The 27201-nt window shown below is 34.8% G+C and overlaps 2 protein-coding genes across 2 annotated transcripts in view; one reads left to right on the forward strand and one right to left on the reverse strand.

Moving 5' to 3' along the window:
- The window catches only part of LOC145686080 (constitutive coactivator of peroxisome proliferator-activated receptor gamma-like), a 180699-nt gene that overhangs the window by 47811 nt on the left and 105687 nt on the right, over positions 1 to 27201 (reverse strand). The gene's annotated exons all lie outside the window — the stretch shown is intronic.
- LOC145684550 (uncharacterized) overlaps positions 1 to 27201 on the forward strand; it is a 108661-nt gene that overhangs the window by 4372 nt on the left and 77088 nt on the right. The window contains exons 2-8 of the mRNA XM_081756945.1: positions 8506 to 8633; positions 12748 to 12930; positions 13333 to 13546; positions 16693 to 16907; positions 20363 to 20548; positions 21952 to 22090; positions 22965 to 23108. Coding sequence (XP_081613071.1) covers positions 8506 to 8633; positions 12748 to 12930; positions 13333 to 13546; positions 16693 to 16907; positions 20363 to 20548; positions 21952 to 22090; positions 22965 to 23108 — 1209 coding nt within the window. The remainder of the gene's footprint in view (positions 1 to 8505; positions 8634 to 12747; positions 12931 to 13332; positions 13547 to 16692; positions 16908 to 20362; positions 20549 to 21951; positions 22091 to 22964; positions 23109 to 27201) is intronic.

A 27201-nucleotide genomic window follows, 5' to 3' on the forward strand; every position in this document is an offset into this window, starting at 1 on the left:
AATGGAGAGAATTAGCCGAGTCGAGCGGAAAATGAATTACAGGGTCTTAGAAATGGTGGAAGAGAAAAGAAGAATCTTAAATATTATTAAGAAGAGGAATAGAAACTGGTTGGAAGATTGGTTAAGAAGGAACTGTATCGTGAGGGACGTGCTAGAGGGTATGGTGGCAGGAAAGAGAGGAAGAGGACGAAGGAGGCTACAATTGATGGATGGTATCAAAACAGAAAAATCGTACGTGAAGACGAAGAGGTTAGCGGAAGACCGTGGAGCATGGAAACTTCTCAGTTGCAGCAAGTGACCTGCCAATAATGGCAGAATATTTATGATTATGATGATTGTAGATACTGCCTGGCTTACTTTCTACATTCTTGTTATTCTTCACTGTTTAATGTTACTCACTAAAATTCTAAACAGTGAAGGGTGAGCTTAGCGAAAAGCCTAATATAAATAAATAATAAAATTACTATACATTACTTAAGAATACCATTGCACGTTTCATTTAAAAAACTATTTAATAAGGATACAATCGTCGTTATTAAAAAGAATAAAAGGAAAAGATACATCGTTTCGTATTTACTTTCTTTATAATTGACACCCATACTTCGTACTAAAGCTGGATGCAAAGTAATTGAACAATTAATTAAAACGCAAATTATCTGAATGATTCAAAATATTCCTAAATTGGTATAACGAACTAATTATAACAGTAATTGTCGAAAATGACTCAGCGGAAGTTATTACACTTCAACACTGTTTACGTTATTGCACGCTTAATTTAAGAAGAAAGCTAAGCATAAATCAAGTATATACAAATGGACAATCACTTGCGAAATAGGGAAGTCCGTAAACAGAATTATGTGACGACTCAAACTATATTTTAAAAACTGCAAACACAATAATCAGTCGTATAACAAAACTTGAAAACGTATTTTGCGAACACAACTTAAGTAATTCGCTAGCTGTCAATCTAATTACAAAGCTGTTTTCTATTACACCAACCTCTGTGGCCTTGGAGCATGTGATTTCCGGTAGAGACTAATGTTTTTTGACGTTTTTTAAGACGTCTTTTTTTAACATACCATCACAGGAAACGTTTATTTTATTGAGGCAGGGGCGTCATTTGGGGAGGGCATTGGGCATTGTAATCCTTAGTTTGAGAAACACATGCTTTTAAATAAATTACATGCTAATATACTAATGAAGAAAATGTGGAACTGTTATATCGGTGAACAATCTTGTTCCCTCTGACAAAATCTGAAGTGACGCTATTGTATTGAAGATATATGTACTAGAATATCATTTTAAGCAACGCATTATGGATCAAGAGAACCAAATAAAATAGAACTGCAAGACAATGTGATAACCACGTATCGTCAAATTCAACGTGGGCTGTATGACTGTCTAGAGCAGTGGTTCTCAATCGATGTGTTACGACACACTGGTGTGTCACGCAGTCACCTAAGGTGTATCGCGAAATTTTAAAATTTAAAAATTATAAAGAATTTAATAATAGTTAAAATCGAGACAGACTGTTCCAGTCAACATCTCCAGCGGTAGCAATAATGTTCATTGCTATATAGAGTCATTATAAAAACTAATAGGTTTCACTATTATAATAGATATTATTTATAATAAAAAGAGCAAACAAGTATGTCACAACGTCCTGGACGTTCAGAAAAGTGTGTCGTCAGTCAAAAAAAGGTTGAGAACCACTGGTCTAGAGCAGTGACTGCCAAATGGTGGCCGATGGGCGGAATGATTTGTTCATTTTGTTAAAATCTTACGTTTAAAAGTAAACGTATAGCTGATCATTACAATATACCACGTTGGCTGGTTTAAACTAGTGGTGGGCACAAAACCGGGTTTTCGGTTTTCTTCAAAACCGATTGTTTTTCACCGGATCCGGTTTCGGTTTTCTTCAAAACCGATTCCGGTTTTTTTTCCAAAATTTGTTCTATTTCTGACCAGAATAGTGTTTCGTCGTTCTTCGGAAACCGATTCCGTTTCCACAGAAATAGTTCTTTGTGTTTTATGATTTCGGTGAAAAACCGAACCGTTTTTTTTGGAGAAACCCGAAACCGGATTCGGTGAAAAACCGAACCGGTTTTTGGAGAAACCCGAAACCGGTTTCGGTATAAAAAACCGAACCGGTTTTGTAGAAAACCGAAATTTCGTTTTTTGTTTTTTTAGAAACCGGTTTCCGGTTTTTATAAAAAACGGTTTTGCCCATCCCTAGTTTAAACCAAGGTTTAAACCAGCTGTTTTTTTTTTTAAAAAAAAAAACAATTGGTTTAAACCAAACAACGAAAAACGTTCGTAAAAGTGTAAGTGTTCGTAAAATCTTGAACACACATTTGTGGGTTACCACGTTTCACTCCTGTATGATATTCGTATTATATTCAGACCTAAATTTCCCATTCGTTACTCAGAGATTATACCACAAAAGCAACTTTTTTTATATAAGCTTATGAATGTTCCTTTTGTGATTTTTTATAGTTTATTATTGTTATGCAATTGCAATCAAAGAAAAATTCTAAATGTTGTTTATTTTTAATAATGTTTAGTGTACTATTGATAAAATACATTGGAATGCCGTACTTTTTTGGGGTGGGAGGGGGTCATACAAACCCGATGAGAGGCATTTATTGAAATCAGAAGTATCTTTGGTATCTATTTATGTATAAATGGGTCAGAGCCAAAGTGGACATAATTCTTATCTTTATTCACTTTTCTTACTGATATGCAAATTAAGTCGTTTTATTTCTTTAACTTGGACTAATAAAGGTCGTAGTGAACTAACTTGGACTGAATTAGTTCTTCTCTACTCTGCAGTACTTTGAAATTGTCCATATGTAATTCTGTATAATGGTTTCACTTGTGCAACTGTTTATCTCTTTTGTCCTTCTGAAATGACTCTTGACAATTAGACAGTTATATTAACAAGTATGTAAAGATCAGTACAATCTATTTTTATCAGGAGTCCTTCGTGAGTGAGTCGGCAGACGTATTGCATTTGTGGCCAATTAGTCTGGTTTCGAAATGAAATGAAATCTTTGAGTTTTACGTCCCACGGTTATGCCGGTTAGGCTAAAGGAGACGGTGATTATGAGAGATGAGTGAAAATGGTGGAATGAAGAAAGTGGGAGGAAACGGGAGAACCCCGAGAAAACCCACGAGCACGGTGTCTGTCCACCACAAAGTTCACTTGGCGGGGGCTGGGATCGAACCCGGGACCCCAAGCACCAGAGGTGAACGCTCTACCACTGAGCCACCGCGCCCCCCTAGTCTGGTTTCGAGTTCATATGAAGGACAAGTTCTTTCGGATGTAAGTCGAGAAAGGGTTTGGATTTAGCTTTAAGCTTATGTGACTCCTTCCAGCATAACCCGTTTGTTGCATAATATCAAGGCGAAACAAACTTACTTCTGTCCATATGTGATATAAATACATCGAGCAAATTATTTAAACCAAAAAACCTGGTTTAAACAAAAAAAGTTTAAACCAATAAAACCGTTTTTTTTTAAGAAAAAAAATAAAAACACTGGTTTTTGCCAACCCTGCAATATACTGTACTGAATTGAGAATTGACGTTTAACACTCTTTGCTAAGTTACAATGAACAATATCAAAAATATACAAATTGAAGCACGTAATATCTACAAAATGCTATTAAATAAGCTAAAAACCGTTTCCAAGATTTTCTTATAGATCAGAAATTTGGATGGGTAGCTTATGACGTCACAATTGCTGAGTACCCAATTTTAGATACTGCATGAAAACTCTAGAAAACAATTATTAATCCGTGTAATCTAGCGCAATTTTAAAAGTTCTGATGTTCTTCATTGTCTGTTTTTCACTTTAAAAAAATAAATTTATTAAAGAGACTCAATTGCCAAAATGTTATTTAATTATTTGATTATCACACTCATTCAGGTATCCCGTCTTGGAACTTCCTCTTGGCTATCGTATGCGTCTTTCGCGCGAGACACCCGAGTTTGATTTTAAGGAGTTCATGTGGTTCGGATTCCATGTTAAACTGTAGTTCCACGTCTCATACAGCTTCGCTACTCAAAAGGACGCAAAAAAAATATTTTGTATTTTGATTTCTGTGAAATAGCTGTGCATATTTATAAGTCAAAATAACTGAATTAAGAATCCTGCTTCATACAATGCACTCGGTCAATTCCTTCTGACAGATGTACTATATTTACTGGTGGGCTCCAATCCTGTATTTAGTAAGGTCTATGACGCTTTGACCAATTCTGTAGACATCAAAGACATCAGTCTTAAAAAACTGTCCAAACAATGCTCCTACCAGTGGCTTACGAAAGGGAGGATTCGGGGATTTAGCACTTTCCCTTTAGCAAAATATTATGCAAAAGTAAATTTTACCATATTAAGGTATGTATATAAACACGTGGGATTATATGTGGGATTATATGTGAATCCCTCCCTTGATGAACTCTGCGTAGGGCTACGCCACTGCTACCTACTATAATGTTAAAATCCAAAATTCTAATATTAGCGTAAAACAGAGGGAAAATGTCAAAAAGTAATTCATATAAAATACCAATCAATAGAACTCACTGATCTGAACAAAATTATATAGATGAATGCAAATCAAGTGCAGTTTCGAGAAAAAAACTATTTTTATGTAGGTCTAAACCTAAAAACTGATGCTGCGATAATCATATCACGTATTAATATGAAACTGGTATTGAAGTATAGCCCTCATCAAGCTTTTCGTTACGACACAAGCAAAACGACAGTACGCAGTATGGCTAATGAGATAGGCGTAAATTTTGATTAACTCTTAAAGCTTTTTTGTTGTTTTAACTATAATATTATCCAAAAATGGAACATATAGGATGGCGCAAAAGTTGTCATTCCATTATAAGATTGGCAAATAGTTGTTATTTATGTATCAATCAATTTATTTTAAATCTTCACAGATTCAAAATACACGTGGATGAGTCATAGATCGCTATATTCCCCAAGAACGCGGAATAATTGTGTCAACGTTTCTGAGAAACAATGAGTCAGTGATTTTACCTCAGTGTGAATTTCGTCGTTGATTTCCTAAGTGTGCGACACTAGCTGGGAAAACACTGCTACGTCTACTGCTCACCTCGAAAAATGGATTCAACGCGGGACAGTAGGAGAAGTGACCGTCCCCGTAGGGTCCACATAGTCGAGAATATCGCTGCTGTGCCTGTAGATGTCCAAGAGAACACTCAAACATCAACCAGACGACCACGCAACTGGACATTAACAGGCAGTCGCTGAAGCGAATTTTGATGGAAGACTTATAGATGTTTTCATACAAAGTGCAAACAACAAGCCAGTTACTGCCTGCAAAACGCCAGATACGTGTGCAGTTTAGCCAAGCCCTACTACATCTCGCCCGCAAAAATGAGAATTTCCCACTAAAATTAATCATAAGTGACGAAGTGCATTTTCAACTATGCGGATATATGAATAAAACAAAATTTTCGTTTCTGGGGCACTCATAATCCGCGAGTAATTCACGAAAAGCCATTATATCCTCTCAAAGTCACTCTTTTGTGCGATGTTCATCAAGAAACACCATTGGCCCCTATTTCTTTAAAGACAACGCTGGCAACACCGTGACTGTCAATAGTGCTCGTTATAGCACCATGAGCAATCGCTGCCACAAATCGACGAATTGGACTTGATAAACATGTGGTTCCAGCAGGACGGTGAAACCGCGCACGCAGCACGAACAACAATGGACATTCTGAAGCAAGCGTTTTTCGGTTGCTTAATCTCTTGTTTTGGCTACTTGAGTTGGCCTGTAAGATCGCCCGATTTAAAAGCTCGACTTCTTTCTTGGAGGGTTTTTGAAGTGGAAGGTCTACAGGAAGAAGCCTCAGACCCTGGCGGCCCTGAAGGAAAATATCTAACAAGAGGTGGAGAAGTTATTGCTAGACATTTAGAGTAAAATAACTGAAAATATGAAAGCAGCCCGATTATGCAACAAATCTGACAGTGGCCACTTGGCCAATATTATCTTCTTCACCTAATGATACAAAATGTAAACGTCTTAATAAATGTAATCAAACAACAGAACCGATTTTTTTTTCAAACGAAGTTACAACTTAGCAAATAGGGTAAGGAGTTTTGCGCCACACTGTGTATCAATCGGCGGACGATGTCGAGCTCTCTAAAATGACATGCTCGAGGATAAAGTCTCATGCGAAGTTTCCGAAAGACTCGAATTTTTATGGCGCTAAAAATTACGCTGTTTGTTGCCAATACTATTTGATAGTTTAATTCTGCTGAAACAGACTGCTAGGGCTGCTGGAACAGTTTCTGCAATCAATATGAAAAAAGACACGGGAAATTCTTGAAATAGCTATTTTGTTTTTTAAAGTATTCACGTTTAAGATTGATACACTTCTGCATACACTCAAATCAATTTTGAAAGCATTTTTCCCCATGTTGAGGCTGCTATCTTAGAAACCGGTGTTCAGAATGCATCACAAGGTATTTCAGGTGAAACAAATCGCTCAATACGCATCTTATTTTTCATGTACGGCAGCGTTTCCCAACCTTTTTCAACTTACGGCACACTACGGGGGTAGCTTGAATTCTCACGGCACACTTATAGATATTATTATTATTATTATTTGTAAATATAAAGTACCGTGATATTTTCTCTGTGATTACTGATTTTCTCACAGAGAAGAAAGCTCGATCACTGTTTTTTTCCTCGTGGAAATCATTATCCTTATTTTCCATTTCAATTTAAAACTTCAAAACAATTGCAATGAAGTATAGGACTCAGATTTAAAAAAAAAAAAAAATACACTTTGTTTCGAAAGCTGTATCCGATTTTTCACTAAGAAGGAAGATCACTCAAGATTTTTCACTAAGAAGGAAGATCACTCAAGAATGAACGATCAAACAAATCTCTTGTACTTTTAAAACACAGTAGGTAATTTGTATGCACGTTTGCTTTGCCGAGAGGATTGAATGATTTTTTTAAACTTTCAGTTACGAAATAGACTGCAACAATAAAGAAGCAATAATGGTCATAACAATGATAACAAGTACGTTTGTCCACATTTAAAATGTGCAGAAAAGTAACACAGTAGGAAACTTAAAATTGTAGATTCAAAGTAGAGGTTCATAGTAATATGAAATAACAAATATACAATTTTTTCCTGTCTTGCAATTTATTACTATAGAATTAATAATTTTGTTTCGATTTCTTCGCGGCACACCAGCGGCCTATTCGCGGCACAGCGGTTGGGAAACGCTGATGTACGGGAACAAAAAGAAGTCATTAGATGATAAATCAGTTAAGTACATTAATTAGACATTTTTACTAGACAAAAGAATCATCAGTTTGATGTGCAGAGTAGGAACTCGCGTTGTGGTGGTGAAGAATAATGCGATGATTTGGGTTTGTATTATGTAATTTATTGATGACTTCCGGTAAACAAATTGCATACCATTCAGCATTTACAATCTTTCGATCTTCTGAAGTTATGGTTGCCACATGTCAGGCATAACCGAAGAAACAAGCAATCATTTGCTTAACAGCATTCCTCAAACGAACAACTTTTGTTGGTTTCTGCTTGCCTTGAAATTCAAACAGTGGATTGCTATTTAGTTTCGCATTCGTATGGATAGATCCAAGTTTCACTCCCTGTAACGATGTAGCAGACGAAATTTGACTTACTTCGGTTGATTTTTTGAGTATTTCTTTACATCAATTAACACGAGCCTGTTTTTGAGCTTCGGTCAAGTTGTGTGGAATCCAACATATGAATGCTTGAAAGTTTCCGAATGTTCAGGCGACCCTGCAAAATCGTACGTATTGCTTTCATGTAGGTGTTCACCGCAGGTCACATGCCGATCTTTCTGAAAAATTTCACGCACATCAATATTATTGTCAACAACAGACGTGGATGGATTATCTTCACGAAATTCATCACTCAGAAATGTGTTACCACTGGAATTCGGAAAATCAATTGTATACAGTCCTATTGAATGGTGCTTCGTCCCCCAAAACCAAATGAAGTTATTCGGTGTTGAACTATATTTGAAATCATTTTTTTTTTAAATCTAAAAGTGTTCTAAGAAGCATAAAAATACTTCTTTAAATTGCTGTGATAGGTAAACGAGTCGACTTAAACAAACAAAAATAATTTAACCATAGAAAGGTTTATTCTTCCAAATTTTATAATAGCGGAACACCAGCACCACGGTAGTAATTGTTTGTAGAAACTTTTCCAACAGCCTTAAGAATTGTTATGTAAGATCTAACACATTGTAAGTAGTACATTGTTTTTGTTGTCTCTTCTAACGGTGACACGTTGTAGGTATGTAAAGTTAGAGTTATCATATTGAAGAAGTTCAGTCACATAGCATATTACAAAAAGCGTCTATCCCTAGTTTCCAAAACTTGTTTGAAGATTAAATAAAAATATATTTACTATGTACATTGAGTTTAGTCTTTTCTTCTTCTTCTTCTTGCAGTTGCCATTGCAGTGTTAAGCATTTTTTCTGTTTACGCAGAAACACCTGAAAAAATTCCTGATGGGATATTTCAGTTAGCACCTAAGGAAGGAGACAGATTTGATGAATTCGACTGGGAGCTTTGTAAGGTATGTATTTTTACTTAAATACTACTTATTTTCATTTCAATAATTTCATTCAGTAATAACCGTGCTAGGAATAACATTTTGTGGAATGTAACATTAGGTGTTTCCGCCCAACGATGTCTGCAAGATCTCAGACACTATTATGGTGATCCAAAAAATAAATAAAATAAAATAAAATCCATAATGCTGAAAACAAAATTTTATATTTGTTATTAAAATTAGAAATTATTTGTACGAAAGAAAGCCAGCCAGCAAGAGAAGAGAGAATATTACGGCAACGTAGAACTTTAAATCGATTAACACATTTATGTTGTGAATGTATACGTTAGAGATGTTATCCATTATCAATTTTAAGTGTGCTAGTGAAGGAAGTACAGCAACCCCTAGACTTAAATCAATTCGTACTTACGTAATAAATTTCGAAAATTACATCTACTAGCGTATATGAACCGCGACTTTCGCGTCTTTGACATCCATTGCTGTAAGCAACGTATGTAGGCATGCATGCATACAAATGGCTCCAGACATTTGTTGAAACAGATTGTTCTATGCGACACACAAAGGCTACAGGGCGCTCACTCGTGACTGACGATGTGGCGGAAGCAGTTAGAGAGAATTTTGTCCGCCATTCTCGAAAATCTACACAAAGTACATCACAAGAAACTGGTATCCCTCAGACCACTCTTTGGCGTGTATTGCGTAGACGTTTGTCCATGAAGCCATACAGACTGTCCTTGGTTCAAGCATTGAGTGAAGCGGATAAACATACCCGACATGAATTCTGTGTTACCATGTTGGATCGCATTAGTGGTGATAAGTCATTCTTGAACAATGTGGTATCCAGTGACGAATCAACTTTTCACCTTTCCGGCCCAGTCAACATACACAATTGTCATATTTGGGGCACGGAAAATATACATACGCACGTGGAGCTGGTTCGTGACAGCCCCAAAGTGAACGTGTTTTGCGCTGTTTCCAGAGCAAAGGTGTATAGACCACTCTTCTTTGCTGAGAGCACTATCACCGGCATCACCTATTTTGATACGCTCCAGAACTTCATTGTTCCGCAGTTAGATAAAGATGACCACGATGGCCGCTTATGGTGGCAACAAGAAGGCACTACCTGATAGACGTAATGGAATTTCTTGATCAAGTGGATAGGTCCTGGTGGATCAATTGCTTGGTCGCAACGGTCTCCAGATTACATGTCACTCGACTTCTTTCTATGGGGGTTTGTGAAGGATGAGATTTGCACCTCTCCTTTACCTGATAATGTTAATGAACTGAAATGTCGCATCACAACAGCCATCGCGGACGTTACCCCGAAATGCTGACTACTGTTTGGCAGAAAATCGACTTTCGTTAGGATGTGTTTAGGATAACCGCAGGTGCACACATTGAGCCATAATGGATTTGTCACAAAATAACTTGAAGTGTTTTACAATATAATGACACATAAACCAAGTCTATATGTGGTGCCAATAAAGAATTATAATTGATTGAAGTAAACAATATCAAGAATCACCATATATATATATATATATATATATATATATATATATATATATATATATATATATATATATATATATATATATGAACCCTTATACGATATATTATAACATGTATAATACATATCCTAGTAAATACTGCTACATGATATTTCAGTTATCAAATAATAATGTGTATAAATAATGTAAATAATTAATATATGTATGTATATTCATACATACGAAGTTCCACATAACCAATTTACAAATTCGACTTACGTACTATTCAAGTTACGTAAAGGTTTACGAAACGCACTAAAAAAAAGTCGTGGGGTTACTGTACTATTTCACTTGACTTAAGAAAAAGAATAACTATTAGTATCAAAGCTTCAATAGTAAATTTAGGAGTGTTCTTCTGAAGAACTAGTGTCCCTTTCTGGTGCTCATAATCTCGATTCGATTCCCAATTGTAAGTCTACAAAATCTCTTGGTAGTCTACAGATCATAATTTTGAGAAGTTACATTTAAACTTTAATCGCATCTCACAATACATTTAATTAATTTGGCAGTACACTGAGAAAAATGATTGGGTTAAAACGTACCACGTGGTGTGGTTAAAAAGTTTTAAACTACATTGGGTTGTTTGGGAACGATGGGTGGTCACTTGCAACCCAATTGCATTAATTATTGGGTCAACAAAATGACTATATTTCACTATAGAATATTTTAAACCAACACTTGGGTCATATCTGGCTAACGTAAAGTGTCATAATGTGTGAAACACAATCTAAATGAAACTGATTTATGTGGACAATTTAGTACTACAAAAATTACAACACATGTTTGTTATTTACTGTCTATTTAGTCGAAATTATACAGAATTACATCTTGACAGAGCACGATTACTATAGCAACGTTAGCTCCGGCCCAAGCAGAAGGCTACAGACGAAGAAAATAGCGCCGAAAAAAATGCATCGAAGGCACAATGCATGAATAGCAGTGCTGTTATCTTTCTTTCTTATTTGTTATTCTTATGTCCTAGCACATAAGAACAACAGATGGTACAGCTATTACTCGTGTAACTGTTGTTAGACTATTCACAAGTTTAAAAAACTATTATTGTGACCAAAGAAAGCATAGAACATTATTTGTCACTTACATAAATGCCAAATATACTGCGAAAAGCTTTGAAATAACTATTTACTAGCTGTGAGCAATACAGCCAGTAAGTAGTTACTTTTGATATGCTCGGTAGGCGATATCCTTGGTATTGAATTAAAACCCAAGCAACACGCTAAAGTGGTAATCATTTTGTGTTGTCTTGTGTAGTGTTGGGTCACCTTTGTAACCAACTGACGGTTTAACATTAACTACATGTGTTAAATCCCCTAACGTAATCTTGACTTTTGTAACTCATTATTTCGTCATGTTTTAACTCCACCGTGATCAATTTTACCTCATTGTTGGGTTATTTGCACTCCCTCCCTTCTCCAAGCGATCCCACAATGTGGTCATTTCTTACCTTCGCTTGTTCAATTTCAACTACACGTTTGGTCAAACGCATAACCGGGTTAATGGAATTTACGCTTTGTTGGATCATATTATACACCAAGTTGGGTTAAACGTATTAACCGGTTATGTGATTTCACACCAATTGGGTCATTTGGTTGGACTCCTACATTTAACTACACACGCTGAGTGCAACTTATTTCAATCCAATTTAACTAAACGCTTTGACCCTATTTGGGTCGGAGCAGTTTTAGCCACCTAGTTGGGTTAAAATATTTACCAATAAGATCAATTTCAACCCAATCATTTTTCTCAGTGTACATAGGAAATTTTGTGAAGACTTTATGTACATTTACCAGCAAACAGCAAATATCAACACACTACATATCTTTTATCAGTAATTTTGACACGAGTGGACCACTTTTCGTTCAGTTTTCCTTGTCGTAAAACGAACATAATTCTCTGAACAGTGCTGGAAAATGTATTCCATCTGGGGATAAGTGGGGCTTCTGATTTGATTCCCGGTAGAAATTTCATTTCATTGTATTCCACCTACCTAATTCATTCGAAGATACTTACTATATACAGTATAAGGTATTTGTAACCGGTTTTATGTCGATGACTGTACAACGCTTAATTTAGTTTGACCTATATTACGCTTTGACAAATTCTTATTAGAATGTTAATGAGTTTCATTTACACTGAAAAACTGATTTCTGAATTTGAATTTACTTTGTCATAACTGATACATTGTAGTAGTAAATACGCTAAAATTCATAATCTTCGGCAATTATCAACTGAGTTCCCTCGTAGCTATATGATTAGCATACGAACGGGAGACCGGGCTTCGATTTCCAAGGGGAGTTCAAGTGGTTCAGTTCTCACGTTCAGCTGCAGATCCATGCATTTTCTGTGGTGAAAGGGACTTAAACAACAAAACAACAACAATTATTGCCTGAAAAGCCTAACTCAATATGTTAGAAATATCAAGTATGAAATAAGGTAACAAGGTAACAAAAACAAAGTTCTCATTTTTTCCATTAAGGCAACAAAATTAAGCAATATAGTATTTGGATATTACAACGCATATATGTATTATATTTATTTATTTTTAACAGAGGATAGGTGAAATGGATTCCGGTAATATAGTTATATCTCCTATAAGTGTGAAGTTATTACTAGCAATGCTGTTCGAAGGTGCCAGAAAAGAAACCAGGAAGCAACTCGCAGCTGCGCTTCGGATTGAAGGTGGAAAACTTGAAGTCAGGAATAGATTTTCAGCAATTCTAAAATCACTGCAGGTAAGCATTACTAATTATTATCTGGTAATTAACATTAACCATTAATTGTGTGTTAAATCTCAATGTTCATTTCTTCCTAAAAATCGTTGGTCTTTTGGTATAGAAGTCTTAGCTCCGGATAGAAGTCCTCCTCACGCTGATTTGTATGGTACCATTCCAATTTTCATGCCATAGTTCTACGGGAAAATGCAAAGAGTTTTGTATTTTGATGAACAGTTAGTACTTTTTTTTAACAAAAGTTGGAAACGTAAAGAAATAAAGAAAATATTGGTCGTGTCTGGAAACAAAATTCAAATAACTAATTCACTTGGATTCCAGATAAAGGCCACGCCCCCTCCCCGAGCAAACGCCCATGATAGCAGAATACCTATAATGATTATGATTTTTTTTTTTTTTTTTTAGGAGAAGAACTCGAATTTCACTCTAGATCTTGGTGATAAAGCATACATCGACAACGCATTTCGAATTCGACGATCTTACCGGGATATTCTGCAGAAGTACTACGAAGGTGACATCGAAGTAGTGGACTTCTCCCAAACCGTACATACTGTGAGAAAAATAAATCGATGGGTATCAAATGCTACGGAAGGCCACATACAAGAGATGTTGAAAGAAGGTACGTTTATTAATCACTATTATTTTCAAAGAAGTCTCGCAACACACAGTTTCACACTATCAAGCTGATCGAACATAAATATTTAACTTTTTAAATGAATACGTATATTTTTTCCTGTGCAGTTCAGGAAGGGTTTACAAGACATCCACAGACATCAACTATATATATATCACGTTGATTCCGTGAATTATTTTATATATGTTCTGTGGCTTTTCATTTCAGTGTTAAATACGCGAGAAAATATTTTCCTATAGTCAGGTTTTAGTTAATTGGACTATATCACTGAATCATGTGAAAACTGACATCTCGAAAGCAGAAGGGCACACCGCACACGTATTTCTAGAGTCTTGAATAAAAACTGGACAAGATGACTCGATAAGCCTAGACATTTGAATTTTCGACATTTTCAGGTGCTAACTAATCTTCATTTTGTTTTTCACTAATAATTATTAATAATTTTCTACGAAATCTAAATGAAATGTATTTATTCACGGTGCTCTTTCGAATTATTCGAAGATAATTCTGTGTCATTCGTATGTTCTGATGTGTAAAAATGGAACTACCACCCCATAAATTAAATTTAGCACCGTGTTTAATAGATTTCCATTGGATCGTACAGACTTATTCCACTTTTCATTTTTCCCTTTCTTTTTGTTTTGTTTGTTACTTTTTGTTTACTACTTATCAGTCAGAGGTTAGAGTTGTGGATTTCAGTAACTTGTTACATCATTCAGGGCAGGTTTAAGACAGGACAATATTCACAGGGCAGAACTTTTCAACACATTTGTGTCACAAGATAGTGGAATACTTATATCTTTGTGATTTCACGCGCGGAGAAGGAATGTTTTGTTTTGTTGTAATTGTAATACTTAATTAGCCCTATGCTTGCACTAGTGATCACGTGACCCAAGATTGTGACAATACAGGGAAGGACAAAGTATGTCCTGTGGTTTTCGGAGTTAAAAAATATTGCGTTTTAGTGCAGAGAAGTTCCAAACAACGTATGAGAAACCTATCAACATAGAACTATCAAAAGATTTATGAAAAGCTACATTTCTGTGTAGATTTACAACGCAGCGGAGGCCAGGAACGAGTGTCGATGTGATTCAGATAGTGCACGAGAGCGTGGAACGGAGTCCAATATACAAGAAGGTGAAAGTCCGGCTCTATAAGTTAAATTTTGTACACAATCTGATCAAGACTGTGATGTGAGAATGGAATTTTGTGAATCAATGCTTACACGTTTACAAGGTGATGGTGACCTCTTGTATCGTATTCTGTTTTCAGACGAGGCCGCGTTTTATGTTTGGGAAAAAGTGAGTAGTCGGAACTGTCCAATTTCGAGATAGAAAATTTACATGGGTCCGAGATGCACACAAGTAGTCCCAAAATCCGCAGTTTCAATGGGCTATCAATTGTCTACTTTCTTCGAGAATGACACGGTAAATGGAGAAACTATCTGAACATGTCAAGACATTTCTTGTACCAGAAATTGAGACTAAGCATCATCTATTAAGTCCTCGTACAACAATATGGGTACATTTTGCCCTTTAGGTTCGCCTGTTTCTTAAGCAATTATGAGAGAAAGAGATTAGTCAGAAGAAGACGCACACCTTGGCCTGCAAGATCACCAGACTTATGATTACATGCTGTGGGGAAATGTAAAGACCGAGGTGTATACACAGAAACCATCTAATCTAAACGATCTAAGATAAAACAATGTGATTATGAAAATCCTGGACTAGCACCATCAGTACGCAATTCTCGGTTTCAGAAAAAAAAGTGCAACTGAATTTGGACATGGATGGTGCAAAATTAGAAGTTTGGCTACGAAAATAATAAAAATAAAAACTCTGAGCCTTACTCACAACCATCCACCCACAACAATTTATGTTAATAAACTTGATAATTTACATAGTTTTAGTTTTCTGCAGAACTATATAGAATTTCTTTATTCGTTTGGTTGAGTGCTTTTATTTCTTGTCCATATCCAAAAAAAAGAAAAATGTTGATATTTTAATTTTAAAAAAAAAACTGTTATAATGTCTTGTTTCCATGTTACAACGTTATAACATCTAGTCTAGATTCTATTGTGATGCACGTCTCTATAGCGAATAGTTATCGAAGTAATAGAAATATATGTAGTTTGCAACACGTAAAACGTGTGTGAAGGTAACAGAATAAGTGTCCAGCGGCTGGCTGTTCTTATTGTTATGCTAGGTGATCGTTCATAGTACGTCTGGCTGAATAGAACAGACGCGTGTCTTGAAGTAAACAGATGGTAATGTTCTCAACTTCAAAGAAGACAAATTGTGGATGCGCGGTTAGTTGACAAAACTGTATCTAAGGTGGCCAGTGTATTACGTGTGTCGCAAAGAACAGTATCCAAAGTAATAACGGCCTACAGAACTCAGTGAAAAGTAATGGTGGACGGATGAAGTTCAGTGACAGGGATCGTTCAATATTGAAGACAGTTGTCGCCAAGGACCGTAGAGCGAATACGGGAAAAGGGCTGTGCAACTTAATCAGCATCTGCAATATCCTATTACGACCTAACATTATTTGGTTTTCTTCCGACCTTTGTTTCTCTTCATCGAAGTAATTTGGCGTGAATTTTGTAGACCGTCATCATCTTTAACACTTTCCCTCGCGAAACACCTAACACACCACTTTCGTCATGGTCGCACCACATAACTGAGCACCAACGACTTGCTCTCTTTGAAAATCAGAGAGGCCTTCCATTTTATACTACCACCGTCTGCTCACTTCACTGTACACTGCCATTGTACTGCTCCTCACGTGGTACCGGTACGGAGTTTGCCCTAACACACCGACAACACCACTTGGCGTTGCGATTGCCGCATGATCGTTGCTAACACAGATATCTGACGTGTTTTCAACTCCAGGTGCTTCTATTATTTTGATAATCATCTGTATGTTTACATATAAAATTAAAATAAAAAGAATTGCATTTTTACCACATGTAGTTACTATATATATCTAGGAAATTGATAAAAATAAATTTTTATTATAAAGTAAGGGTGGTGTTATCTGTTTTCTTTCCCTTTATATTTTCACTCTCCTTTTTATTTCAGTTTACCTCTAAACTATTTCAAACTCTTATGAGCTTTATTTTTCTTTTACAGATGAAGATATTAGTTCCTGGGCTTTATTTTTGATGAACGTTATTTACTTCAAAGGAAAGTGGATGTATCCTTTTAAAGTAGAAGATACTACACAAGAAGATTTTTATGTGACTCCTACCAAAACAGTTAAAGCACCGATGATGAGGCTGACTGCTGACTTAAAACTTACAGAGTCAACTGAACTTGACAGCGATATTGTACGATTACCTTATATAGTACGTACTTAAAAGTTCTGTTAGATTTTTCTACACTATTATTTCTTTTATTTGTTTAATTTAATTTAAAATAACATCTTAAACAATCTTCTTCTAGTGATCTTTTGATCTCATGAATAAAACGTTCTATCTTGAAGATTAAGTCAATGTCGCAGATGGCCTACGATTTAGGACTGCACACAACGGCAGTGTTCACTCATTATTTAGATAGCAAACATGTGACAGAGGTACTGACACCTCTCCTAATTTCAAATCTACAGTACAATACAACAACACGCACACGAATTAGGTTGGCTGATTTGAAGTTTAGTCCCCGTTCAGCCCCGGGGTTAAATAAGACGTGCACCTACAGCTTAACATGGGGTCCGAATCACACAAGCTTTCACCGGGAATCGAGCCCGGGCCTGATGTGCCGAGCACATGAATTAGAAAAAGTCAAAAGAAACGCAGGTAGAGTAAGTATAGCTGTGATATAATTCTTTAAAAGACCATGTATTTTTTTCAAGGTATGTTGTTTATTTGGCTTGATTTTGAGTTTAGCGTTCCTATGACTATACAGCAAACTGGGATTATAAGGCGTGGACCCACAATTTTACTTAAAAGGGCAGACTACTAAATATTTTTCAAAACCTAACAATTTTTCTTTTGCCAGTTTTTCGTAAGTGATAAAAGATAATGAAATGTAACTTACCTCAGTAATAGATAATGTTGTTCTACACCCGAAAATATGAGTCGGAAGAGTTTTCAGTGTTGCTATCCATAGAAATTACAGTGTGACCAGAATTTGAATTACCCAAAAATCTAGGTTAAGGCAACGACTAGAAAAATGAACTCAACGGTACTTGATGACTTATCATGCTCTCTGTGTTCCTTGTTAACTACTTTTTAAATAATATTTGTATTTATTCTGTAATAACTTACATACGTTATTACAAAATAAACAAGTACTAAAATATAAATACAAATATTATTTAAAAAGTAGTTAACAAGGAACACAGACAACACGATAAGTCATCAATTACCGTTGAGTTCATTTTTCTGGTTGCTGCCATAACCTAGATTTTTGGGTAATTCAAATTCTGATCACATTGTAATTTCTATGGATGGCAACACTGAAAACTCCTACGACTCGTATTTTCGGGTGTAGAACAACATTATCTATTACTGAGTTAAGTTACATTTCATTATCTCTTTTCAGTTACGAAAAACTGGCAAAAGAAAAATTGTTAGCTTTTGAAAAATATTTAGTAGTCTACCACTTAAGGGGACAGTCTGCTAAAAATGATACAGAAGCCAAACTTTTTTTTTTTTTTTTTTTTTTGCTTGTTTTTCGTAAGTGAAGAGAGATAAAGAAATGTAGCTTACCACAATAATAGATAATGTTATTCTACACTCAAAAATACGAATCGGAAGAATTTTCAGTGTTGTCATCCATAGAAATTATAATATGGCCAGAATACGAATTACCCAAAAATCTAGGCAACGACTAGAAAAATGAGCTCAACCGTAACTGATGACTTATCATGTTGTCTTGGCTCCTTGTTAACTACTTTTAAAATAATATTTGTATTTATTTTATAATAAACAGAAAGTTATTCAAATTACACTTTCTGTTTATTACAAACTAGCTGAACCTGCGCTCTCTACACAGCGCATCATTCGCATATGAGCATAAATCTCCTTCTCATTCCTCACAACATATGTACATGTCCCTTTACAGACACAAGTAAAACACGTCTTGACAAAAAAAAAAAAAAAAAAAAAAAAAAAAATCGGCAAGGGGTATCATAAAGGGGAGATTTTTTTCGCTCGCACCGTTTGCAAGATTTGAGCCTACTTCCGGTTGTTTCTAATTCATGTATGACCAGTGTATTCTTTCTTCTTGCATGCAGTATGTAATAAGCAAATACATTACATATACAATTAATTATGTCAGTTATATATGGTGTTCATTGGGCAAAACACTCAAAAAATAAAGATTTATCTTAGACTCGAGAAATGGTTATCCTTCTTTTTTCATTATTATTTGGCCATGGAACAAACGCCTGAGACATATACAACCCCAATATACAACATTGTGGTGTTGAAATGTATAACGCATAGGATATGATACTTTTTTTTTTAATTTCAACTTTTCGTATACCCTAAAAAAATGTAATAAAGAAATAATGGCAATGTTTTTTTTTTTTTAAATATTCAATTAGAGCTGGACAATCTACGCAAAATTTCCAATCGATCAGTGAAAACATCATCTTTCTAGGGCCTGTAGTTTCCGAGATCTCATTGTCGAAAGGATTGACCACAAACATATTAAAATAGTTTAAAAGAACTCGGAAGATGGAAGCACAATTCACATGCATTGATTTTAGAGAAGGCTTATTAAAATACAAAGGCTTTGAACAATAATTTTATATCATAAACTTTATGAAAAATATATAGTTAACTAATTTAGACTATTTAAAGTACAAATACTTAAAATGTTTGTCTCTGTTAAACGTGAAATCATACATAACCGTATATGAAAGATTTGAAAGCCAAAGTTATAGGTTGGAGCTCAGGCGCTTTAAATTGTTATTGTAGCATTTTAATAGATAGATAAATACAAATATTATTTAAAGAGTAGTTAACAGGAAGCGAAGACAACATAAGACATCACCATCAGTTACTGTTGAATTCATTTTTCTAGTTGTTGCCTTAACCTAAATTTTTGGGTAATTCACATTCTAGCCTTCCGATTCATATTTTCGAGAGTAGAATAACATTATCTATTATTGTGGTAAGCTACATTTCATTATCTCTTTTCACTTATGAAAAACAAGCAAAAGAAAAATTGTTAGCTTTTGTATCATTCGAACCATAAACCTCCACACGGAATCAAACGTAGGTTATAATAACGTAACAACAGCGAGTCTCTCGTGCAGGAGCGAACGCTCATCATTCGGCCATAATAAAACTCTTTCTGAAAGTACAAATACAACATAGTGTCTACAAGTTTCTGTCAATGCCCTTACGACAAAATGACACTTTGCGGATACTAAAATATCAGTGGTTTATTTAAACAGTATCTCACCGTAGTTTGCTGCATGAAATCACAGAAATGTGATGTAAATGAAAAATTGGGTCGCAAAATGTCGTTTTAATCTCCTGTGCTAGCAAATGAAACGGAAGGAACCTGAGACCCTTTAAAACTACAGGTCTCATTAATATACACGATTTGCTAAAAAGAATGAAAGACGTGCTGTGTACTAATCATTTCATCATTTGGAATCATCAGTAATTAAACAGAAACAATTGAACATTATATAAAATCTAATATCTACTTATTTTGAGATATCGTTTTTAAAAAATAGTATCAAATGATCGAACTTGGAGAACATTATTTTAAGTACAACTCGTTATAATGAATTTTTAACTGCCAAAAATGTATATTCAATGTGCATTTCTTTTCTCATTAGGGGGAGAAATACGCCATGTATATAGTGTTACCCAGGACAAAGGATGGACTACCAAAAGTTTTAGCTAATGTGAACCCATTCCATATTCGAAAAGCGAGAAATTACATGCTAGAATTTGAGACCACTTTACTTCTCCCGAAATTTGAAATGAGATACAAGGGATATCTCAGTCCTGTTTTACAGAAGGTAAGCTCTGTTTTTCTTCGTCTAACATCAGTTCATATCTTTGCTTGTATTATGCATTCTGATTTAAGCTTCTTTTATTTATTTATTTATTTATTTATTTATTTATTTACTTACTTAAAAATCTTTTTAAAACATTTGAGAAATAGAAGAAAAGCATTGCAATTAGTAATATTTTACCAATACTTTCTATTTAGTAATAATGTAAATATTTTCTATACTTTGCACAATGTTGAGAAATACGTTTCCAATCAATTATAATACTGCGATAAATTTTACATAACTTTAAACGATAAGGCATTTTTTTCAAAATACTTTTAAGGAATAAAATAAAAATATCATATATTTAATAATGATTTTCTTAATTCCTAACACATTATTGAAAGAAATTCATAGACGATGACGAAATAAGTGACCAATTTAACAGTGGCAATAACGATTTTTACTTTAGCTTTGAGAAATCTAAGGTATTAAGTAAACATTATTCCTATTTTTTTATTGTTATAACTTACGGCTTCATTCAAATTCATATTTATTAACAGTTTTCTTTTTCTTCATCTTTGAATTATTACTATTATTATTGTTAATTGACGAAAATTTTATCCCGAATAGTTCATAAATTACCTACAAAAGAAAGATCTCTTCTAATTATTTTCCGTTGGCAAAGTTTTCAAAATACCTGACACATTTCCTCGTACAGTTATATAAGAAATGCTCTAGCTCGGGTATCTTCCGACTTTTCTAAATTGATCTAAATTGAAATAAAACGCATTTCGCAAAAAGTTACACTTGATATGAGCCTATAATTCACGGAAAAAGTAGATACGTGTTTCATCAAAGTCACATCTGCATTCATTATTTGTCAGTATTTTCTATATAGTTTCTGCATTCCTCAGCAACATTAACTTTTTAAATTGCTGTCCACTATGCAAGAACGTGCAGTCGACAGTCCACTATGCAAATATGAAGATGGAAGTTGATTATAATCTCATCTCTAAATAAAAAGCAGTGCCTATATTTTTGTTCTTAGTGAGTTCAAATTATTAATGATAACAATAAATATTTTGTGAACTAATTTGCAGATATTGAAAGATGAGCAAGAGAAGTTACCTTGTGATAAGTTACAAAAGGATTTTAAAATATTTTCGAATTCTGATAGTAAAAAAAAAAATGAATAAAAAGTGAAACATTTATCATGAAACTTGTTACAGCAAAAAATAATGTCCCTTTTGGTTACAGAATAATATTAATAATAATAATAATAATAATAATAATAATAATAATAATAATAATAATGGAATAATTAAATAAAAGTAAAATAATACGCTCTTATTTGAGTCTAAGATTTAAAAAATACAGTACTTATTACATTGTCACTTGCATTATTCGCGTTTTTCTTTCTTTAGATGGGAATGCAGGATCTTTTCACAACTGCAGCCAATTTTACTGGCATATCACGCGAAAGAGCACTAATGGTGTCTGACATTTTACAAAAGGCTGGTCTCATCGTTGATGAAGAAGGAAGTACGGCATTTGCTAGCAGTGGTAAGTACATATTCAACACCAACTATGACAAAGCTTCCATGTGATTTGATGTTCCAAGTTTTAGTGAGAACTGATGTTATACAATCGTAGTTCCGTACACAGCCTTATTTTCCTTTGTCACAATAGCTAGAAACCTTACGCGCGAATCCAAAGAAGGCATTCTATTATCATAGGAATTGCAATATTATCGAATAGTATTTTTTTTTAACAGAGCCGTAACCAATTTCTATTCTCTGTTAAATAATCTCAAATCTTTATTCCTAAAGATTCCCGTCTAATCTTGCCACTCTTTAAATAAAACCACATAAGCCTCCTTTACCACAAAATGTACGGTAGTTTTCATTGAAATGTCCTTACCCTGTACTGAAAAATCACTTGAGAAACACATATTTAGTAAACTTAATATATTGATAGTGGTTTATTTACAATAATAGTTGTGTTTATAAACACCATATTTCACGAAGAAAACGATATGATATGTCCTTGAAGTATCACAGATTACGCTGATGATCACTATCTACACTATGCGTTGGTTTGCAATCGCATATTTGTAAGTAGAAAAGTTTCACATATTTGAGCTTCGAAATTTAACTATACTACAACAAAACGTACACAAGTGATAGAATTTTGGAACTTTATTATGTTTGAACGTAACTATACCATTTTCCTCAGAAATGTCTAACTGGAAAATAACTTTGCTATTCAGTTCAGATGTAGGTTTGAAGGCAAATTACAGGGCGTTACAGTTAGTACATAATTATGGTACAATTGGCACGACAACGGAAGATCAGATATTCAAAATTCTTAACATTTTACATACTGATAGACTTAAAATTGCTTGATTATATAATATAAACCTTCATTATCATTACAGGTGCTGATATAATTCCAATGATGGGAGGAGAGCCATTTCTTTTTGAAGTCGTACATCCATTCTTATTCTTTATAATGAATGAAGAAATTGATACAGTATTGTTTGTTGGGAAAGTTGAGGATCCCACTAGTCATAGAAGTGCATAAATTTACCAACAACTACAGGAACAACAAAACAAGCCCAACTATTGTCAAAGATCCTTAAAATTTCTCAACTCACAAACTAAAATCGAACTTATAATACGAAGTATAATGTGTTTATTGGCTATACAGAGCCTCGCCTAAACATTGTCTGAAAGCAGACCTTTCGACATTATTTAAGAGTGCTTACCTTTACTCAACAACGAATAAGGAAACTGTTTTCATTAAGAAAAATACCCCTTTGTGGTTTCGACTGTTAAATTTGAACCGAAGATTGTAGTAACTGTTGGAAAATCATATAAGAAGAACAAGCACATCTCGTGCTGGCCATTCTGATCCATACGCAAGATATGCTGAGAATATGTAGTGTGGAATCGCTTATATTTACAAAAGAAGGTGTTCAAAGAAATATCAACTTATTTTTCTGGTGCTACTATGCCATCTCACATATAAGAAACACACTTTTTGAAGTAATTTCAATTGTAATGTGATATATTTCAATATACTAAATTGGGATATACTAAATTGGGATAAATTTTTACTTGTCGATATTCCTTTTTTCTTTAATATTGAGACCAAAGCGAAGTTTAAGGCTTCTGCCTTACTTCAATATAGATAAAATAAAATCATACACAAAAATTGAATTTGGTAGCTCTTTAAAGAGTTAAAGACAATCCTTAAAGTTAATCGAACAAAAATAACTGTTATTTAAAGACATAAAAGACTATTATTATATTATGCTGATAAGGACGAATTAATAAGATCATAAGTTTTGTGCCAATATGTAAAATGCAGTTGAACGATCAGTAGATTCTCTTTGTTACCACCTAAATAAGCTTTACATTATTTTCAAATTTACTTTTTGATGTATTTTTAAATTAAATGTTACCACAAGTTATATGTAATTTTATTTCAAAGGAAGACTTTGAGTCTTGTACATGTACGAATTATACTGCTAGTTTTTATACACAATAAATAACATATGAAAATTGTACTTGTATATTGTTCATCTTAGCTTTGGACCTATTCATAACCGAATAAATAACAAAATTGCTCTCCACAATAAATACTATACGTATATTTAAAATAGGCTGTATTAAAGAGTCGACAATTTATTATTTCGTGATAATGTGTTTGAATGATAAACTGCCGAAAGCCTGTATTAAAGAGTCAACAATTTATTATTTCGTGATTATGTGTTTGAGAAAGGTAATGATAAACTGCCGAAACTACATGTTATTAGTTAACAGGTTTTGCTCGAATTTTATTATTTGTTTTCCACTTAAAAATTACATGTGTTTTGAATTAAAAGTTTGAGGCAGAATTGATCATTGCCACCTGAAACTGAAATTGTGACAATACTACGTTGCTACCCTAAAACCATTTTGTAAAGTCAGAATTGGAGTCGAAATATTTTCTATAGATAATGCCAGTGTTTTACAGTGGTTTCATTCATCCGAATTCATATTACTTCGGGACACGTATTTTTTACAATCATGCTTTAGTAAGGTAATCCCTTATTTACCCATAATATCCCCTAGAAGCGAAGGATAAAAAAAAAAAAAAACAGAAATCCCCATTTGTGTACACTACTGCCTGTAATTATTCAAAAGTCCAAATACGAAATAGGTAAAAATCCTAGTTGTTTCTAGAACTGTAAGTAAAGTTACATAATTATTATCTACTGGTTTTCTCACAATGAATGAATAGGAATTAAAATACAACAATGATATTCTTAAGGTATTTGCTCATTATTTTGACTGTTTGCACAAGTGTTAGTGTTAAATAGCCTATTACACATTACCTGCCTGACGTTATTAATCTCATTTCTCAGTAGCCAGCACCAGTGGCGCAAATCTGTCTTCAACTTTGCGGGGGGGGGGGGTAGACTGTTCCCATATATATATATATTTTTTAAGCGATATTCAAAATATTTATAAAGTTGAAAAACAATGCTGTGGAGGATCAGAAGAGCAGAGTTGTCTTCAACATTGGGAGACGGGCAAATTTGAGGCTTATTCTAGGGGAGATCAATTTCATCAATGGGCGGAGTTAGGAATTGTCTCCTAGGGGGCAGACCTTTTGTCTACTGGAGGCACGGTAAATGCAAATCAAAATTAAAGGATCTTATAGGTAGCATTTTTATTTTTTGTCAAAAAGTTGGGGGGAATGCCCCCTATGCTCCCCCACAGCTCCGCCTATGATTTCATCTTACTTTCCTTTCTGGCAATCGGGCACAAATAATCCCATTTCTACCCCCCCCAAAAAAAAAACATTCCAATTCCAAATCGGATGAGGAGAGACAGTCCGCCCAATTCTAAGATTGGAGGGGACATGCCCCCCTCATCGCCCCGAGATTTGCGCCAGTGGCCAGTACCAAACTGTATCCTTTTGTTATTCTTCGAAACAAAATTTGTAGCAACTTTCTTTAACACTGTCTAAAAGGTCTTGTTGAGTATAATAAACGATCATATATGATTTAGTCTCTTCTTACACGAATTGAACGCAAATACAGATGGTTATCTAAATAATGGAAATGCCTTGATTTGAAAACACGTCAGATGTTTAGACTTGGCAGTGGTTAGACGGCGACCGCAGTGGGCTGTTATTTATGGTGTCTTATGGCAAACTCCGTACTATGTAAGGAGGAGCAAAACGACAATGTGCATTAAAATGAGAAGTGATAGTATAAAATCGGTGACCTCTCTTGATTTCCAACGAGGGCAGTTGTTGGCGGTCGGTTATGTGGTGCAAACATGACGAAAGAGGTAAGTGTGTCGCGAGGGACAGTGTCCAAAATAATTGTGGTCTATAACATTCCCAGCAAAATCACATCGGTGAAGAAAAACAGCAGTTGGAAGAAAATCCTCAGTGTTAGGTCCCGCCGAACATTAAAGGAGACCTCCACACTCAAAACCTTTGTACGACTGCAAGTACGGTGCAAGTAACGGAGGAACTCAAGGAGTACTTCCTGCACCCTGTGTTGACTATCACAGTCCGCAGCGAGTTACATGACATGGACGTAGGGGGTCAGTTTGCACGGGCGAAAGCACAGATAAGAAACTATAATGCTTTAGAATGACGCCAATAGTGCTGCAAACACGTAGTGTGGGCCGCTGATTGAGTAGAAATGTAATATAATTGGGTGAATCATGTTCACCTTATTTAAAACCACGGGCCGTACTTCTGTGTGGCGGACGCCCAGAGAAGCGAAGGATCCCCATTGTTCCCGTCTAACCGTGAAACATGGCGGCGGCTCTGTGATGTTATGGGTAGCGAAGTACTGGTTTTCAGCGGACGCTATGCTGATGTTTGTCGGTCGTCACTGCTCGTGATTTTAAATGACTAACTTATATGCATCCTATAGTATAGGTATTGTTTTAGAACAAAGACCCCACATTTCTCGGTGATAATGCGCTCATTTACACAGCTGGAGCTACTGCGGCGTGTTTTAAGGAACATTGGGATAGCTCCCCTGGCCCACCCAATCCCCAGACCTGAACGTCATTGAACATTGTGAACCGTTTCGAAAACACGAATCCGGCAAGATTTTTCGGCTTCATCCTCTCTTCCGGAAATGAGTGATGTACTAAAATTTCTTTCTGCATCACAGGTTGAATTCGGTAAAACTAACAGCAGTCGAAGAAGCGTGCCCACATTTGAAACTAAACTTCTCTCTTCAAAGCTTATTTTGAGATAAGCAACCACTGTATTCTTAACATTGGCAATGGTTTCATTGTTCAGGATCAATCTCAATTCTAAATCTAAAGATGATGTTAATTTCGGGATATAATTTCAGATCAGATTTCTTTCTACGTGAAACAATAGACCTACGTCTTGATCTTGAAAATAAGTGATCGATTAAATTTTTTTTTTAAAGAAACGATAAAAATTAAATATATATTTTAATTTCAATGCATCACGAAAATATTACTGTGTCCTATTTTACAAATTTATAAATATTGTAAATATACGATAAAAGAAGTTATTTAACTTTTCAGTCATTACTTAATTTTTTGTATCCTTTTCAAAGTACACTGTTAACAATTATGCATGTTAATGAGAGCTAACCAAATGGATTATAAAGAATCAAACGA

The sequence above is a fragment of the Thermobia domestica genome, chromosome 5, assembly GCF_964235325.1.
Source record: "Thermobia domestica chromosome 5, izTheDome1.hap1.1, whole genome shotgun sequence".
In the NCBI taxonomy this organism is placed as follows: domain Eukaryota; kingdom Metazoa; phylum Arthropoda; class Insecta; order Zygentoma; family Lepismatidae; genus Thermobia; species Thermobia domestica.